The sequence below is a fragment of the Sardina pilchardus genome, chromosome 5, assembly GCF_963854185.1.
Source record: "Sardina pilchardus chromosome 5, fSarPil1.1, whole genome shotgun sequence".
Lineage (NCBI taxonomy): Eukaryota > Metazoa > Chordata > Actinopteri > Clupeiformes > Clupeidae > Sardina > Sardina pilchardus.
In genome coordinates, this window is record NC_084998.1 from 6,663,819 (window position 1) to 6,683,839 (window position 20,021).

General features: G+C 40.9%; 1 protein-coding gene across 2 annotated transcripts; it reads right to left on the reverse strand.

The window, feature by feature from the left end:
- Positions 1-290: 290 nt before the first annotated feature.
- gtf2ird1 (GTF2I repeat domain containing 1) lies at positions 291-19,717 on the reverse strand. 2 transcript variants are annotated; one of them, XM_062536146.1, is made up of 27 exons: positions 19,474-19,717; positions 14,133-14,285; positions 13,660-13,801; positions 13,272-13,448; positions 12,563-12,746; positions 11,667-11,959; positions 11,398-11,493; positions 11,132-11,215; positions 10,589-10,772; positions 9,899-9,924; positions 9,400-9,526; positions 9,238-9,281; positions 8,881-8,961; positions 7,676-7,762; positions 5,917-5,970; positions 5,750-5,812; positions 5,368-5,551; positions 3,995-4,056; positions 3,542-3,613; positions 3,144-3,411; positions 2,979-3,007; positions 2,745-2,792; positions 2,422-2,499; positions 2,138-2,330; positions 1,651-1,688; positions 1,437-1,552; positions 291-1,323 (listed from the first exon to the last, which is right to left on the reverse strand). In XM_062536146.1, exons 2-27 carry the CDS (start codon positions 14,256-14,258, stop codon positions 1,255-1,257), a joined length of 2,925 nt encoding a protein of 974 aa, XP_062392130.1. In that variant the 5' UTR covers positions 14,259-14,285; positions 19,474-19,717; the 3' UTR covers positions 291-1,254. The 2 variants fall into 2 exon arrangements, with proteins under 2 accessions (XP_062392130.1, XP_062392129.1); XM_062536145.1 differs by having other exon boundaries at positions 5,750-5,815.
- Between the last annotated feature and the right edge of the window lie 304 nt (positions 19,718-20,021).

Consider the following 20,021-nt stretch of genomic DNA (forward strand, 5'->3'; position numbering starts at 1 on the left):
ACACACCGAAATCTAATTCTGGTTGGGAATTATGACAACCATATTTCTAAATGCAAACGTGACTTCGAGCCTTTATTTTGGAAACACGAATATAGTCGGAAGTGTGAGTGCTTATACAATTTAAAAGCCCCAGGCATGCCCAATGTTTTGTTCACAGACATGACGCATTTTTGACACTACCATGATGTTGAATATTTTCATTCTTCTACCATATGTTGTAAGCGTGATAATGCAATTTCTGAAAACAACATTAATGTTAATGTAGAAAGAGTCAGGATCACAGCAGGAAATAAAATGCAAGGCAACACATTTTATTTCAAAGGCCTAAATGGCATTAAGGTACAGCATATAAATACTGGTGAGTCCAGAGAGACAGTTGTTAGGGGATTAACATATGCCACTCCTTCCTTTACATTACATTACATTCATATTTACTTTTTTTATATAATGAAACACTTTAACTGCATTTTGCTTTGATGTTCTATGAACATTTTAATTAAAAACCTCAACATGTTACTGTGAATAGTGTTATCACCTTGGAATAATCCACAGTGGGCATCTGCACACCCGAATTAAAAATGATCTTGGCGAATATACATATAGTAGCTAATGTTGTAATATTTTCAGTCATTTCACCAAGTACTGTTATACTGAATGTGTTGTTTTACATTCCCTGTGTATAAGCATCAGTTGCAAATAAATAAATAAATAATATCACCAATATCTGACTGCTGTGAGACTGGACTGTCAATAATGTGAATATCTTTTAGCACCAATAAAGGATTTGTCCACAATTACCTGTGACTTAGTGTGAGGGTAGAAAAACATCCCTACCATAACAATATTAAACGTATTAGCACTGCATGGGAACGTGATAGATTAGTAATAACATTGGGGAATTTTTCAGAAAAAAACAGCTCCATGATTTGACAGAGACCACATCTCTATCCCTTATGGATTGATCTATACATATCTGTTTAACAGCTGTATCGTCTAACAAAATCCCTTTGCAATTAGTGAAGCACACAGAAACCTTCTGACAAGTAAAACACAAGAAAACAAGCATTTGTCCTGCAAACCACTGTGCAACTTCATGTAATATTCCTTTCTGACGTCATACAAATGCCACCAATGATTGCCAGCTTTTAAAACACTCAATACGGGCAAAATGTACTTTTTCATAAGCCACAGCACTCTAGTAAAGCTGATATTGGGAGTTATGTTTATTGTTGTGATTATCAAAAAGGTCCATCGTCAGTACTTCACTTTTCCTGGGACTTGTACATTCACACCACTGTAATCCACCATGTACATAGGCCATTGCTAGAGAAAGGAAGAAAGAAAGATACAAAAAGGTCAGTGTTGATTTAAAACAATCTGAACAGCAATCCAAACTCAGTTACCGTTTTACAAAATGTATCCGTAACGCAACTCACCATCACAGGTATCTGATTGGCTGATGCTGTGGATCCCCCTCCTGAAGGAACAGACACACGGCTGTTATCCAACACTCTTTTGCGCTTCCGTCGATTGGTGGATACTTCTTTCCCTTCTGGAAATGACAAAGAAAAAAAAGAGATTTTCAGATCTCTTTAAAACATGTATGTTTGTTTCTAATCATCTTAAAATGGGAAATGGAATAACCCTTACCTGTATTACCAGTTTGCGTACAAATTTCTGCAAATGGCCTAAAAAGCAAAATATTCACATGAGCAACAATAATACATATTACATGTAGCTCAATACACCCACTTATCCCATAACCATCAGATCCTCATTGGCTCCAGATTTACAGAGTGACTCACATGCAGGACTATTGAAGGACTCAGTGATGTTGCGTTCATGTCAGGCAAAGCACCACCATTGCCTGTGGACTTATTGAGCATTTTATCTTTATATATGTAAGGCGCTTTCAGAGACTATAATAATTGTTTTTTTCCCCTGTCTAAATATCTGTGTATAGGTAGCCTACGCTAGCGAATCACACTGCTACATCCAGCATTTTGCTTTTATTTATTGTCAATTATTTGTTATTTTGCCTGTTTATGTCTTGATGTCTCCGTGTGGAGCGCTTTGGGTTGCACTTTGTGCGTACATAAATGCACTATAGACATAAATGTGACTTGACTTGACTCACTGGAGCTGGCTTTTGATTGTAATGCTGATTTCTTCCCTTGCTTGTAGAATCTTCTCTAAGCGGATGATGTCATAGGTGTTAGGGTTCCTGAAGGGGATGTCGTCTGGGAGACCGGACACCTCCACGGAGTCTGGACTGGCCCTGATGAGTTTGTATGGTACGAGCACAGACCGATCCAAACCTAGAGCTTCACCTTCAAATAAGAAGACAATGCTCTTGTATAAGTATAGGTAAGTATCAGCACTAAGATGTGAAGTGAAAATAACAATAACAAAAAAACATACCATATTTCTTGTTGAAGAGTTCCTTCACTTGTTCTCGTAGGATCACCTTCTCGCCCATGCGGTTAACCTCCTCATCATCTATTTCAGATATATCAGCAAGAAAACATAAATTTTACTGTGGGACATTAATTCAACTGAGAATGCTGGCAGACTATCAAAATACACTTCTCGTTTATATTTGTTAAATACTTAGAAGACACCCGAAACACATTTTATGTTGGACAGTAGAGACTTGCACCGAAGTTATTTAGTCTTCACCTACGTAACAATATTGTGCTTGCAGCATTATTTTATTCCCTCAAAAGATAATCATGTTGGCTTACCACTTATTGAGGCATATGCTTTCTTCAATAAAGTTATCCTCCGTGGAGCTGCAAGAGCAGTTGGCAGAGAGAATGGATCAATTAAATAAGGCTTTCCCAAACAGAAAAATGAATAATTGTGTATAGATGTTTCATTACATGAGTCACAGATCAGTGTGTGCTTACAAGAATACAGAATGCAAAACAGATCCAACAAATGAAACTGTTGAAAATATTATGTCATCTGTACATTACCTGGTTTGGGGATTAATCCCTGGAAAGGCCTGATACAAAGAAACAGAGATATTAGCATTGTGGACCTGACAAGCTATATCACAGTAGTGACAGAGTTTCCATGCCATTGTAACTTAAACATGGGCACACTCTATATGCTGAAATATGCAGAAGGTTTTTTTTCACCTGGTGATGGTGAATCTAATCTTATCAGCTACGGCCAGAATCCTCTCAAGATTCTGGGACCCAAAGGTGCAGGGTTTGCGGAATGGAATGCCAGGTGGGAGGCCCTCGATAATGACGGACCCGGGGTTACTCTTGATCCTCTTATAAGGCACTTGGACAGGGTACTTAATGCCCAGCGCCTCGCCATACTTTCTGTTGAAGAGGTCCTGGACTTGTTCTCTTAGGGTGTTGGCCAAGTCGATCCGAGACAGCTTTGCCTCTAAGCTGTCTGTCAGGAGCAGAGACACCAAATGTCAATTCTTAAGGCTTAAAGGAATAACTAAAATGTTTACATGTTTATACAAGTGGTAGCTTTCAATAGCATCCAAGTGAGAATACATATTTGCTGGACATCTCACCAGTAAATGCAGGCCTCTTATTGGCTGGTCCCAGGTCTTCTGTCACATTATCTTGGCAGTCAGGAACTGGACCTTGCGAATGAAAAGAAAATATCACATAATAGACATGGCCGATATTTTAAAAATAAACTTTTCAGGAAACACTACAAAAATAATGATTGAATCATGGACATTAGGCATATGCACTGTTCAAAAATATTAAGGGAACGCTTACAATGTCACAATTGCAAAAACACATTTGTTGAAACCTTCCACCCTTTTTGACTATTCTCAAACTACATCTGTATAATTTTTGACATCTCTTGCCAAATAAAATCACAGTGACAGAGTACCGATCCAGCGTATGGTTGAAGTGTTCCATTATTTTTTTCTAGCTGTGTATTTGCAATATAATTACTGTCACAAAGGTTTAACTGACAAACACTGAGCAAACATGGCAATACAGACACTTACCTTTCTCACATGGTGGTTGACTCGGGGGCTCATGCTTAACTGGGTCAGTTAACAAATCTGGTCTGTAAAAGACAGAAAATTAGATCAGGAATTTAGGAGTTTACATCTTTGCTCAAGAAAAGTACACTCAATTCAGCTGATGTGAAGAACTAGGTCTTCCTTATTGTCAAGGGTTCTGGAGAAAGTGGTGTTCAAGCAATTTTCTGATCTCGTATCTCAGAACTACTACACCCAAAGCAGTCTGGTTTCAAGCAGCCTTTTAACTGAAACCTCCTCTGGCTAAGTACTAGGCAGTCATCATCCAGGTGACTGGTCCGACCCCAACCCCTGCTGACCCTGTTGAAGTGCCCCTTAATTTAAAGGAGAAATTCAGTGATTTTTCACATACCGTAGATCTCCATTTCTCAAAGTCACCAAGTACTGTAGGTACGAAACCCCCCAAAAAAACAATTGGTTTTATCCAGCTTGAAATGCTAGTTCCAGTAGCTAAAACAACCATGCAGGCAGGTACAGCGCTACACTGTGAAGGCATCCCCCATGGTCATGTGCCCAGAGTGTAGAGTTGTAGCTGCCTGGCTCCTGGCTGGCAGCAAGACACCAAAGCTCCAAAGCTGCTACCGAGGTCTACCGATCAGTGTATGAGAGTGTGTGTGAACGGGTGAATGTGAAGCATTAATATGTAAAGCACTGAGTGCGCGGAGGACTAGAGAAATGCTACATACTGTTTCATTTACCGTTGAAAGCCTCTGCTCAGCTATCAGTTTTCATTTTATTTGACTTATTGGTAGCCTTTGACACAGTGAACCATGACATTCTATCTATATTATCTGCGCTAGGAAAATCTGAATGACGTTCATTCAGTGTCTTGGTAGTCTGGTTTTCACCATACTAAGCTCAATCTTTTAAGATTGAACATTAGTCTGGCGAGGCTGCACTTTGTTTCTACTGCACTTCGCGTCGCTTAAGTTTCGTTATAGTCACGTCACCGGCCAATAGCGTGCCAGCACTAGAGTATGGCCGTTTCTGATTGGAGCCAAAGGTTCTGATAGTAAACAGAGGATCTACAGTAGATCTGCTGGTTTCCAGCCGGAGCTGCCGGGCGAAATTCAAATTCCCCGGAAGTTCAGGCAGGGTTCACCCAGCCTAGTGTCTTGGCCAAAGATTCTAGAACGCTACGCTCTAAGATCTTTGGTCTTGACAAGCACAGGTATCATCACCACAACACAGGTGTACCTCAGGGATCAATATTTGGGGCCCTGCTGTTCTCCATTTACACCACTTCCTTAAATAGCTCCCATGGATTTGCCCATCAATACAATATCATGTGGCACACTCTCATGCATGTATTTTGATCCACATTTGTGACAGGGTACCTTTTGATGACAAACTGGATTTGGCTCCCTGCTGCCAGTATCTTTTTAAGTTTTGCTGCTCCAAAACAATTTGGCCTTCGGAAAGCCATTCCATCCGGCAGCCCTGTGACATACAAGTCATCTGGATACAGCTGAAACTTGGAGTAGGGCACTTTAGTGATCTCAGGTAGGCCAAGAGCCTCAGCTGCAAACGAGAAAAGAAAAGAGGGGGAAAAAAAGACAGTGAGACATAAAACTATTACCCTTAAACAGACTAAAACAGTTTTTGTAAAAGGAGTAAGAGGATATGGATGACCCATTGCTTAGACAGGAGTTGTGTTCTAAACACATGTAGCCCCTTTGGACCCTCACTCAGGCAAACACTAGTTCCATTTGTACATACTGTATTTTGAGCTGAAGAGATTCTCCACTTGCTTTCGAAGTTGAAGGATCATTTCACCGAGGTCTTCTGAAGAAGAAATACTTAACATGAAGTCTACTGCAGTGTAATTTATGATACGATAAAAAGAAAAAGAGAAGAAAAACAAACATTTCAAGAGCGGGTTCTACCTTCAACTACCCTTTTAAGTGCTTCGCCAGGTGATTTCTGGGATAATGCTTCGCCTGCAAGAACAAATTGTAATTTGGTTAAGTATATCATAATGCAATAGAGCATAACAGACAGTAAAAAAAAAGACTCCCTCTCCAACACTATGAAATACATTGTTTATCTGTGCTTTTTTTTTTCATTTCAAATGACATTGCAATTGGTGCGGATCTCTTTTGCTCTTACCTGCTGTTGTTTACTCCACTGATCAATTGAGACGGGCAAACGTCAACATAACACATTAATTAATATTAATTGCAGTTTTCAAGAGACTTCAAGTTAACATGAACACTTTCATAGGCGTACATCACACCTGTTATAGCTTCTGTGCACTTTTTACGGCTGGGCTACAGCAGACTCACAACTGTAGCAGAGGGTTCGTGTGGGACATATGCTGCGGAAATCACCTTCCACTATGATCAGTGGAACTGGCAACACCAGCCATAACAGCAGCGCATATGCAACACAACACCCCCCCCCCCCCCCCCCCTCAAAAAAAAAACTTCGGTCTTCTATTTGCATTTTTGCATGCTACTTGCACTCTGTGCACTTTCCGCTTCACTTGTGCTTTTCAGTGTAGCCCAGACCTTGGTGCTCCAATTTTAATGATGCCGATTAAGATTCCAAAGAACTGCCACAGTGTTTTTGCCAAGCCAGAAATGCACAATTCAAGTGTTCGTGTTAACTTCTCGTATAAGGCTTAAGCTTAGGGTCCGGGCACTGGGTCTCTATGGTAGGGGAAGCTAGACTAGTGGGTGTGGGTTAGTTGTAAAGGGGAGTCTTCTACACACACACACACACACATACAGACACTAGCAATATAGGTAAAGGCTATCTATCAGGGTCTTCTAATAAGAAGGCTTTTGGGAACAAGGCTGCAGAACATGGGCTGGAATAAGGTGTGCATGGTGCAACAGGCAACCATCTACTGGTGCAACAAGCAACCATCTACGGTACACAACATCTCTGTGTAACTCCTAACTTCTGTCTGGAAATGCATGATCACCCAGTGGACCTTTCTGGCCACATGACCACAGTGGACCAGAGACCAGAGAGTGTCATAGTGTTTGAAAAAAAATTGAGATTGATTAGCTGAGTTGTTCTGAGCTCTTTAGTGTAGCCTACACGTTCCCAAAGGGTTTACAAACTCCAGGGTCATTGATTTCCAGGATAGGGGAGTTTTAAGTTCCTGGGGAAACTTTGTGTGCTCTCCTTCATTTCTGTGTGTGTTCACTAATTCGGTTAAATTGGGTTAAATGCAGAGAAACGAATTTCCCTCACGGGATCAATATAGTATATATTCTATTCTATTCTATTCTATTTCGCTTCTGCACAGAAGGGTCTTGCATCCATTTTAAGGACGAATTTGGATGATATCAAATAAATATTGACAGGGTTAACCTACTTGATCGAGACACTGAGTCTAAACTAATACACATACAACACTGAGATTCCAAGCCCTGAGGACTGAGGAGTTTGATTGGGGGAATTTAGGGAAAAGAGAGTGGGGCTTCGGGGGCACTAGTAACTGGCAAGGGGAGCAGACGGGAGAAGTATCTGTTAAAAAAAAAAAGTCCATACGTTTCTGGTCTGGGTTTAAAATCTATCTCTCTAATGGAGAGAGAGAGAGAGACGGGCAGCTGGCAGATACCCCGTGGCGGTGCAGTCCTGGTGGTGGGTGGTGGGGTGGGCAGAGAGGTGGGGGAGAGGGGCAGCAGTTACCTGCGTGAGGCTCCGGAGGGCAGCGCAGGTCAGGGGTCACCGGGTCAGCCGGAGGCTCACTCGGCTCCTCCGCAGACGGAGTGGTTTCTGGGAAATTAAAATCGCGGGGTAATGATCGTCTGGCATTATAAAATGGCACTTTTGTAATATTGCCTCGTAATTATGTTGTTGTGAGAACAGTTTGAAAATCAGAGCCAGAAAAATCACTGGCAGGCAAATCATTACAGACTGACTCAGTAAACGAATTCAACTAGGAAAACAACAGGGAGTCTAGAATGTGTGTATGTGGCTTGATAAAGAGTTCAAGCAACACAAACAAAGTACAATTCGTGGTCCTAGAATAAGTGTATTGTATCTGACAATGTTCTGTCTGTTCTGTCAAAATTAACTATAGCTTTAAAAAAATATTTGAAAACAAAGCCACTGTATTCAGGGCCCAGAACTGTCTAAAATGGTTTTGGGGGAATTTAGTCAAATGTTTTCAGAGTTTTGGCATAGTCAGATGGTTTTGGAGTAGGTACTGTACCTCAATCAATTACCATAGGCTTCCATAGGACTTTAAGATGTTTAAAGTTACAGTGTTGAGATGTTCTTCTAAAATTGTTTGAACATTTGATCCATCTGTCTGTTTGCTTTGCTTTGTTTCACAGTTGACAGTACTGCCCAAGCAAAGAGTTTCGCCAATAATTATGAGCACATCATGTTGGCTGATTAAGCTTTATTGAGATGACCACTCTGTCCCCACTGAGCATAGACGGCTTTGGAAAGAACCCTTGTTGCATCAACTCATCTGTTACCACTTCCACACCGCTCACAAGAGAGCAAACAGGAAATGACTGGGCTATGAGTTTCCTTTCTTTGCATATAGGGCTCTTCAGCTGAGAGGAAGGTTTGCTCTCAACAAAACATGCCATTATTCAGAACTCACAATGGCGCCCCATGACTAAGATAGGAGGAATATCTCAAAAATGGTCCATAATTGTAAGACGGAAATTACGTTTTCAGATATTACTTTACAGAGATCCAGCAACCGTATATGTGAGTGCTTTGTCCCTCCAATGTCACCTTTCCAATTCTGCTTCACTATCCTTCAAGAAACTCAATTCGCATAATACAGTTAATGAGAAATGATGAAATATCTCTAGCTAAAGTGTCAGGGAACATCTCTTCATTTTAAGCAGTACAAAATGATTGAAGTGTCTAACCTGGTACTGTAACCTGAATTATATCCCCATCTGGTGGCTCAGTCTTTATCTTCTTCAAGGGGACGCAGTCACCTGAAGGTCCTAAGGAACAATTAAGTATTTAAAATATATGGCAGAATTTTTTTGGCTGATAACTAACAAAATATGCTCTACGTGTCTGAAATGTTTATTGCCGTCATGTTTCAAGTTAAAATATGCAAATCAGTCGGCCTTAAAATAGATACCTATGGACAGCACAAAATACTGCAAACAGGTAAATCTTGCCGAAGTGAGCACTTTCCATGCTGATTAAAGCAAAAGTCCTGTGAGTATTAGCCAATGACGGTTATAAATATACACCCCATAATTTATACAAACCTGCTTCGCAGTCTGCCAAGGGACTCACACAGGAGCTTGTGGGTCTAAACACAACAGAACACAAAGATCAGCTGTTTCCTCACTCTGGATAATGAGCAGCACTGTGCCGATGGCACTAAACAATAACGGCATCCTGAACGGGAACCTGCGGCCTGGAATCACCTGCTGCTCGGGGCGTTGCCGGGCAACTCTAGGGCAGTAGGGGGCACTCTCAGGTTCTCCGAGAAGCCGTCGTCCAGAACGCATCCGATGTCCGGCTTCCCTTCCTCTTTCGAGACCTTGCCAGCAGCTGAGGGGAAGAGGAGTGAAGATCAGGCAACACATGGACATTAATCTCTAATCTCCTGTAACAGTATTTAACTATAACTATAACTTTCCTTCTGTTCGTATAAACATGTATGTACTATGACACTCAGTATTCTGCAATAAATTCCTACATTTCCTTCTGCATTAATAAAGTATCAATTCATCTATCCATCCATCCATGATAAATAGATAGGTTTTAGTCTAAGAAAAAAAAAATTATAAAACAAATAAAAACAGAATTCCCTGTACATGTAAAAACAGACTCATGCATTATCTTGAGAAGATAGCAAGACAAACAATGGGGTGCAGATCAGCACAGATTTGGAACAAGTTGTTGTGGTCTTTAAAGCCTTACCTGTAAAAATCCTTTCATCAAACATTCTGCAAAAAAAAGAAAAATCATTTGACATTCTTCATGTTAACAGACAAGACCTGTTGATTGTAATGGCATTAAGGGAGGTCCGTAAGGTCGCCGGTAATATAATAAGCATCATACTGTGTCTATTCTACAAAGCAGCCAAAAGCCTTAAATCGTCGAAACCTGCTAAAACATGTGGTAGACATTAGAGCTGGAGACCTCCTAATTAGGCCAAATGAGTGGCATCATAGTGCATCATGTATGGCAGTGATTACCAGTGGCCACAGCGCATTTCACTCTAGTTTGGGCGCAGGGCGTAACACCGCCAGATGGCCAAGCCTGTTGTGAGCGAGCTTCGCTCTGAGGGGGAACCATATTGCAAGTGCTGAGATGCCACACTAGAAGCCTTGGTCTCTGTCCCTCTGCAGATGTAAAGCTCTTCTCATCTCCGTAATCACAGATCAGAGCCGGCGAGAGGGCTTTCAAACTCCAGAAATCAAAGGCGCACATTCTTGACTGTCTCACGGTCAGAAACTTAACATGCCACATGAGTAATTATCACTGCTTTCCTGTCTGTGGCTCTGATGGAGGTGTTAAAAGTCAGACTTTTATGTGTGCGTGCGAGTGTGTGTGTGTGTGTGTGTGTGTGTGTGTGTGTGTAGGGGTGGGGGCAGGGACTGCTGTTACCGTTTGACAACAAAGCGCACTCTGTGCCGCTCCTCCAGGATGCGCTTGAGCTTGGGCACCCCATAGGTGCAGGGTCTTTTGAAGGGAATCTTGTCCGGAATGCCAATGATCTCCACCGCCTCGGGATCACAAGCAATCTTCCGGTATGGAACAGGAACCATGTGATCCAAACCTAATGCCTCGGCTGAAGAGCACCACAAAAAAAATGATCATTTTGATATACTGGATTCAAATTTATAACAAAGTTATAAACCAAATAAACTTGTTTGTGAAGGTTATAGCTTATAAATCTTGTCTGAAACGATCTTTAGCACAGATGTGAATTCATAGGAAAGCAGTCTAAAGTCTAATCAATAACATGTTATTGGATACAAATCCAAGTAGCTCTACCTTTGTTTTAATATTAGCAATGTAGCTTTACTACTATGCAATGCTATTACTATACAATGTGTTGAGTAAGATGACAGAGGCAATCTAATCTGGGAATAAATAGCTAGCTGGGATATGAACTATACAGCAGGCTCTAAATCTTGACTGCCTTACCATAACGACTGTTGAAGAGAATCTGGACACATTCCCGTAGTGTGTTTATGTCCTCAGTCTCTCTTATAAATGAGTCCCATTTTTCTGTGTTGAGACAGATATACAATCCATCGTTAAAAATAAGTACAAGGGTAAAAACCATAGAGTAAGGTTCTGTATTAAATTAGTGTGTGAAAAACAACTTCTCATCTTGCACTGACAGAAGAGAGAATGTTGTTTGACCAGAGCAGAGGACTTGTACTTTTAGAGGAACGAAATACACCCACCTGATTTTTCATGCACAATGGAGAACAAAAGACGCTTGGAGATGTGAATACTCGGTGGGCACTGACCAAGGTCTCCAGCTATGCCAATCTGATCACCTGAAAACATAAAACAACAACACAATATATGAAATAATATTCAAATATGACTTCATGCCACACCATACACATAACGGTAACAGCAGACTCCAGTACATACAGCAGACTGTTGTGAATATTCCCTATTTGAAGGTTATCCCTAACATTGTCGTTAGGCTGCAAGTAATTCCTACCATTGTCAGCACAGTCCTTGGCAGGCGTTGCTTTGTCGTGCGCAGACATCCACATGCCAAGGCACTCTTTTCCAAGGTTGTGAAGGGAGATGGGTTTGATTTCCTTGCTCTCGGGGTGAGGCTGGGAGGACACGGGCATCCCGTAAACAAAACTGGACAGCATAGAGTTGCTGACGGAGACGTCCTGTCCAGAGGGCTTGGTGGCAGAATGGCCGGCGACATTCTTGGTGCCCGCATTATGATGGTTGATATCGGCGCTGGATTTGGGATCTCGCGCAACCTCCTCTATCGTTCTGTGACCAAATAAAGAAATACATCTTAAAAGATTAGTCATCTCAATGAGTCAGACAATATAAAAAAAATGGGATCATCATCATCCGCTGATATCTGCAATCATTTGATACATTTTAGGTACAGAAACAGTTCAGATTCTCAGCCTATTCACCTGTAATACATCCTTGCATAAGTGTATAATAGACATAAACAGAGTCATAACAAATAACACAATCATAACAACATAACTTGCCAAAAATCACCATGACTTATAACCCTCAGATGACCAACCCCTCTAAAGCTAGATTCTAAATTGAAGTTATACAGTATATGGGATATACCCCATTTAGTTACAGTTTTTGGTTACAGTTATGGCAGACGGTTTGGTCCAAAGCGACATACTATAACAACAATAAAACATTATCATAAAAAAAATTAAAGTTTAAAGAGGCCATATAGCCTATATAAACAATACTAATAATCTTCATATTTATGTTTATGGTATTTAAATATACTGTTATTATTACATAGGTACTCCCCTTGCCATGCACTTACAGTATATCTGCACATCATCATATTATGGACCACAAATGGTCCTGTAAATAAAACACCCTCAAACATACCTTTTGAGTGTAAAACGGATACGGTTGCTTTGCTCCAGTATTTTCATTAAGGTCTTGGTGTCGTACTCAGCAGGTTTCCGTAGCGTGATTCCTTCAGGCAAACCATGGACAACCACTGAGCTGGGGTCCTTCGAGATCAGATCATAAGGCACAGGGAGCAGGCTGCTTTTCCCAACAGCCTCACCTTAAGAGAAATAAGCATTTAGCGCTATTATCTTATTGAAGCTATGGAGAGAGTCATTGCACAGAATGCATCTACTGTACCAGTACACACATGCAATTTTGTCATTTTTAAATTCCATCTATTCATGAAACCAAAACAGCATAATATATGTGTGCATTTCCTGGCATAATGAATCAAATAGATTGAATGACTTCCATGAGCCTCAATAAGCCTACTGTTTCAAAATGTAAATGCATGGCACTTATCAAGAGAGTATGTGATTATTACTGTTAAATCACTGAATGAAATATGTTGACCCTGACTGCTTGTTTACCGTAATTTCCCGACTATTAGCCGTGGTTTATACATTGATTTGGCAAAATTTCTTCAGCTATGAGGTTAATACACAGGGACAGTTAATATGGTATCAATATGGTTTCGTTTCTTTTAACTTGCATAAAACACTGTCCCGCGGCTTATACACAATGTGGCTTATGTGCGGGAAATTACTGTAAGTGAGTGACTGTGAAGATCAAGTGCTCCTACTGTAAAGCACGCTGAACACCTCCTCCACCATTTTTCTTAAGACAAAGACGTTGGAGTGAGCGTCCGTTAAGGCTCGCTGTTTCCCTTGCCCGGCATCTTTCAGTGCACTGCTGGACTCTCCCTCTCGGGCTTTACTGTGGGAGTTAACGGTGGCCAGAGCTTGCAGACAGGGCACTCCTGTGAAAGAAAGTATATTTTAGCACTGCAGCGCCGAGGGCAGAATTCACACAATCCTTGTGCGTCTGCGTAACTGTCTGTGTGTGTGTGTGTGTGAGAGAGAGAGAGAGAGAATATGAGAAAGACAGAGGAGAAAGACAGACAGAGAGAGAGAGAAAAAAAACAGAGAAAGAGAGACAGAGAAAGGAAGAGAGAGAGAAAAGATGCTCACGGCAGAATTTCTGAAAGTCAGTCTGAATTTCCTTCCTGGAGTTCAGGAAGACTCGTCCTTTTTCTGTCCCCAAGGCAATTACACTGTCCTCATGGACTGTGACACAAGCCACCTCCGCATTCAGCTTGGACATGGCCGTGCACTGCAAAGAGAAACAGACACTGGTTAAAGCAGAAGTCAGTGCATTTCCTCTGACACTGTGAGAGAATGAACCTTTAGGGTCCTTACAATTTTTCAAGAGAAACATTGAAAAAGATTGAGATTTGAATTCATCTGCTTTTCATCTTCAACTCATTTGTACGCCATTTGATTGTTTATTTTGAACTGTGACGTGTAATGAGACCTGTGTCGATGGTGATACTGCACTATAAATAACAATACATTGAATTGAAATGTTGCACGTAGCATGTGGTAAGGCATATGCTGTTCTAATACACTCAGTAGACTAGTGTATGTATGGTCAGTGGCCTTACCACAGAGTCCAGTGCAGAGACCAAACTGGTCAGAATCTCTTGCCTCACGGACACCTGGGGTACTCGGATTTCCACCCGTGAGTTTGGTCGAACGGCATCACATCCTGCCTTCCCGATCTGTGCCATTCTTTCCCAGGCGAAAGAGGAATTCACCTGCCAAAAGTGACCAAGATCACAATAGTCAGTTTCCAATATAACATTGCTCAATTAGTCCATTTCAAAAGATGTCGCCACTGTGCAAACCAACTTCCTCTGGAACAGTACCGTCCACAGGAAAGACAGAAACAGGAAGACGTTTTACCCTGCCAATTAAGGTATCATTAACATCAACGAGGCAGGTCACTGTGATATGGGCTTATCACTACCTCAATATGGTGTTTTTGCTTATTAGATTATTATACATAGTATATGGAACTGTAAGTTGAGGTCAATATTAGTGAGTGCTTTACAGTACAATAAAAACTAGAAAAGCACTCCGAGAGCGCAGACCTCCGCCAACAGACAAACAAACAAATAAACAAACAAACAAACAAACAAACAAACAGAGACAGACAGACAGACAGACAGACAGACAGACAAACCCTGATGAAAACATAACCTCCTTGGCGGAGGTAAAAATAAAAAAGGCCCTTCACAAAGCTTGATTCAAACAATAGTCCACAGCAATTCTAACATACGGCCTGTCAGTTGCTCATTAACACACATATTACATGGCAGCCACTGGATTTAGGCATGTAGACATGGTCGAGACCGTCTGCTGAAGTTCAAATCGAGCATCAGAATGGGAAATAAAGTTGCTTTCAAGTTGACTGTGAATGTGGTAAGATTGTTGATGCCAGACGACTTGACTCTGGTCTGAGTATTTCATAAACTGCTGATCTACAATCTTTAGGGTTTACAGAGAATGAAAAAAAAAAAGAAAATATATAGTAAGCGGCTTTTCTGTGGGTGGAAATGCCTTGTTGGTGCCAGAGGCCAGATAAGAAAGGCCAGGCTGGCTCGAGCTGATAGAAAGGCCACAGTAACTCTAATAACCTCTCCTTACACCCAAGGTGTACAACGTATCTCTGAACCCATAGCACAAAGAACCTTGAAGCTGATGGGCTACAGCATGAGGACCACATCAGATCCAGCCACTCCCGTCAGCTAACACCAGGAAACTGAGGCTACTGTACAATAGGGCTCGGGATCGTGACGTGAAAAAACTTCGCGGGCATCCATGTTGGCAGCGTCACTCCTTAGTTTACCATGTGCCTTGTAAGGATTTACTCCCACCTGTTAGTGTGTTCCTGTACTTAGTTTTTGCCTTCTTGGTCGTATGTTGCTGTGTAGTGGGGTGTAACAGCGCAACCCACGATCGCTTCTTGTCTTCTGCATCTGAATTAATGGATTATTACGTTCGGAGAGCTACCAACATGGTGGCAATATTCCTAGAATGCAACGCATGTGCCCGAGCCCTATTTGCACATGCTCACCCAAAATGGATGTTGCCCGAGTCTAGATTTCTGCTATGACATTTGGATGGATCAGAATTTGGTATGAATGACATGAAAGCATGGATCCATCATGCTTTGTCTAAGGGTTCAGGTTGTTGTTGTTGTTGGTGGTGTAATAGTATGGGGGATATTTTCTCCCATAGTACCAACTGAGCATTGTTTAGATGCCACGGTCTACCTGAGTATTGCTGCTGTCCGTGTCCATCCCTTTATGACCACAGTTCACTCATCTTCTGATGGCTACTTTCAGTAGGATAGCACCATGATGCACCATGACACAAAGATCAAAAACTGGTTTCTTGAACATGATAATGAGCTTACTGTACTCAAATGGCCTTCACAGTCACTAGATCTTAGTTAAGGGAGGGAGTTAATGTTTGCAGCACTTTGTCAAATCTATGCTATCAAGACTTAAGGCAGGTCTGAAGGCAACAGGGGGTCATTCATGAGGCTATAGTCTTTATAAACATTTAAGTTTAAAACTCCTTTAAGATAAACATAACACTTAATGGCATTTAAAATTAATTTCTTCTTAGCTAATCCTAATGGCACACAAGGATATCACAGCTTAAAACTATAAGCACATCTTAGTTACAACTTTAAGAACTAATTCTGACTGAAACAATAATACAGCTTCAAGACATAATGAGTAGGGACAAAAGGCGCTCCAGAATAAGCAAATGGATTTCCTATATGCAACATGGATAATAATTGGTTATGGTGTTGACTAAACATGCCTAAGATGCTGATGTATAGCACAGGGGGAAAGAAAGTTTGTGAGCTTAAAAAGTGATAGTAATACCCTCAGTGCAATGCGCTAGGCTAAAACCAAAATCCGTCACACCCATGTGAAATCAGTTAATTACGATAAGCTTTTGTCAGCCAATTAAAGCTGACTCTGATTATTGCCTTAAAGCCCTTCATCCAAATTGCTCTCCTCTGGTGCTACAGAATGGCCAGCACCATCAAATCTCTGCACCCGTGAAATGTAAGGCACATTCAATTCAAGTGTCAGTGGCGTCTGCTCTCTCCACTCACCTAACAGGACAAGTTAGAATGCCATCATGTCATGGCTGCAGACATGTTACAATGAATGGGATTTTAAAGAAAAAGCTTACGAAAATGAACGGAAAAACTAAAAGCAAATCATATAAATGAAAAGGTAATGAGAAGGAATAAGGGGCATGAAAAAAAAAAATCGCAATCCTAATTCCAGGCTTGGAGTTCTCATGGCAACCACAATCCGTCTCCTTGGAAACTAATCTCGAGGCATTTGAACAATGCAGCTCTGGCCTTTAATCTCTCCAGACACTGAGAGCCATTATCCTTGCCTCCAGGCAAGCCCAAACCACAGTCTCCTCAGTGGGGGGAGCCAAACACACTAAGCCAAACAATTACTTGTCTGAATCTGCCTCTCAAGAGCAGATAGCAAACAGAACCCCTCGCCATGCTGGCAAATGGGCTACACACACCCAGCAAAAACTAGCGCAGCTCCGAGAACTAGACGGCCTCTTTTGATCATATCTTTAAGACAAACGGAATAATGTGCCTCGAGTAAAAACAAAGCTGAGAGGCTGCTGTGCTTTCACTGCTGCATAATACACACCGTATTTAAACACTTGCATCTCCTATGAGGCCCGGGCAGGGCTAAAATCAGACTTGGGTAGTCATCAGCACAGCCCATGTAAAGAGAATGGCTAAACTAAAGGCAAAAACAGGAGGCAAATGATCAGGCCTATCAGCTAGTCCTTCAGTCGTAATACTGCCCGACACATATATCGTTCCATCTTTCTTGACATATTCCAAAATGGCATGTGGATCTGCATGGGTAAACTTTATAGCCTACACAAAAGATTAACTTGAAGGCTTTGTCTCTTGGGAACACTATTCCTATTGGCTAGGGTTACTGCATCATCTCAAAAGCCACAGGTCTCTTTCAAACCAATACAACAACTTATAGGCTAGTCTTCCCTTTGAAGCGGTGGTACCTTGAAGATGAAATAAGGCTGCCTGTTGAGACAGCTTGCATGGTCTGACAATTTGGTTTTGTTTTATATTTAGTTTTACAACATAAGACACAGTTCAGGATTACGTGCTTAAAGTTTAATGGCTTCCTCCCTTCAGCAGGCAATGTTTCGCTCTTCAGTATATTTCTTCTGAATGATGGCAGCACTGGCTACTGTAACCGATCCTTCTCTTCAGAATAATTGCCCATATGGTACTTAGACATATTACAATGATCTCAAAGAGGATATCATACATTTCTGAGCGGTTTTTCTTGCTAAGAGGCTTGCAGCTCTCACTGCCTCTGATACACAATACTTTGTTAATACCTTCCACAACAGATGCCGGCCTAAGAGCCCTTGAACAACAAAACTATCTAAATCGTTCCCTGAAAAGCTGATCATTGACTTTTAATTGCTGGGTCGTAATGCATAAGTCATGTTTCATAGCCTACAATGGATCACAACTGTATATTGCCTAGACAGCCCCATTTCTACACCATCTTATTGCAGAGATAATTGTCTGTGTATCATTATGACTTATTGCATGCATCATATGCATGTTTAACCTTTTTATTTCTTTAGACTTATCAACCAAGGTCTTTGACAGTTTTTTCAATTTGACAGCCATTACCTCATCAATTCATTACATCAACATAAATGAACCTAAATCTGTCCTTGAGATAATAATACAGGCAATGCACTCAAAGTCATGTTTCTGCAAAAATATTTTTACTTGATGCTACTTTCAGGTGGGAATGTATGTCGAATTAAAACCATATTCAACAAGTTTAGCACAGCATTCCCCAGTTTCAAAACATGTAATATTGTGAGGCAGCACAAAGCACGACGGGGATATGTAGGCTACCCTACTTCACACTGCTGGTCGGACAAAATGTCAAATTACTGAGCTGTCCCTGATCTTAATCTGGATATGGTTTGGAACGTTTGTGTAGTAGCTAGTTTCTTCTTGCTTTGCGACCAGATAATAACATGTTGCATTGGTTACAACAGCAATCAAGCTAATGATCTTGCTTTGTCCATTTAACAAATGACAAATGAAAAAGTGTTTCATTGCAGAAGACTCTGTTTTAACACTATCCAGGTACTTCGCTGTCTACATCTGCAGCGTCTGGGATATTTGGCAACGTTAGTTCTGTTATGGCTAGAAAAGAGATAGCCCTGGCTTGCGATGTTTATGTGTTTGCTGTAATTTGTCAATGGTTAGCAGACGACCACCGAAGGAATGATAGCTAACCTAGCAATCAGCTAGCTTCATTTGACATTGTAAACATGACCTTCTAAGGTTGACCAAAAGTCTCGTAAACTATTACAGTAGTGTACATAGTTTCTACTGTATAGACTACGGTGTCCGAGTCTGGAGTTATAGATTGTAGTAGCCTACTCCTGGTAACGTTACAGTTAAACGTAACTGGCTAAGTGCAAATTATATTGCGTTGTATCCTACATTACGAAAAGACAGTCATTGGTCAAGCGTTGGAGTGTAGAAAACTCTTGACACCGATAAAATGTTAAATAAATAATTAATTTTCAGTTTGACCTATTCTGCAGCACATTTAACTAACTGGATGGTTTCTATAAGAGGCGTTTTGACAGATGTGCGTGTGAAGTTAACGTTAATGCCTAAATTAGCAAGCTCGGTTGCAGGCTAACCCACAAATATTAGCTGGCTAGCTACTTAGCAACTAGCAACACGCCTCCCCCAGAATTATAATCTGTAATTTCAAAATTCGACAATCCACAAAAAGTCACGTGTCAAGAGATATATGTTTGCATAAAAGATTAAACAACTTCAAAATGAAAGCATTACTCATTTCTTACCTTCAGTTATCGTTATAATTTCCTTATGCCGTCAATCCCGGAATAGGTTTATTCTCCGTTTAATCCAATGGTAGCTGCTGGGTGAAACTCCCATCTATAAAATATCGTTCACGAGTTCATATATCTTCTGATTTCGATACATTATGTATACGTTTAAGGTAACAATATCGATACGCCTATATTTCCTCTTTTCCCGTTTCTTTCTCTTTTCTTTAACAGTGGACTGTGTCCCCTTTCCCCTTTCTTTGTTCTGTAATCCAGTAAAATTGAAACTCATTCGCCTCTGCTAATCCCAGCCCAACTCAACAACAGCATCTATTGGCTGTAATTTACATATAGGATTAGGAACCTCTGGAAATCCATAGAGGAAAACTTGCTGTTAGAAAAAAAGATATGGTAAATGATAACCATTGATGAAGATTGTGAATAGCATATTGTTTGTTTTAAACATATGATGTAAGATGGGCTACCTCTGACTCTATGGACCAAAATAGTAGCCTATATTTATAAAAAAAAAAGACAGACTTTTTAAATACATTATCATCAGT

What these genes read in the sequence shown, in the direction of transcription:
- gtf2ird1 (XM_062536145.1), bottom strand. Translation starts at nt 14,258, where the DNA reads ATGGCACAGATCGGGAAGGCAGGATGTGATGCCGTTCGACCAAACTCA. An exon ending in TGATGAAAGGATTTTTACAG is followed by an intron (nt 9,527 to 9,898) that starts GTAAGGCTTTAA and finishes TCTTCCCCTCAG; the next exon opens with CTGCTGGCAAGGTCTCGAAA. An exon ending in CCCTCCGGAGCCTCACGCAG is followed by an intron (nt 5,971 to 7,675) that starts GTAACTGCTGCC and finishes TTGTTCTTGCAG; the next exon opens with GCGAAGCATTATCCCAGAAA.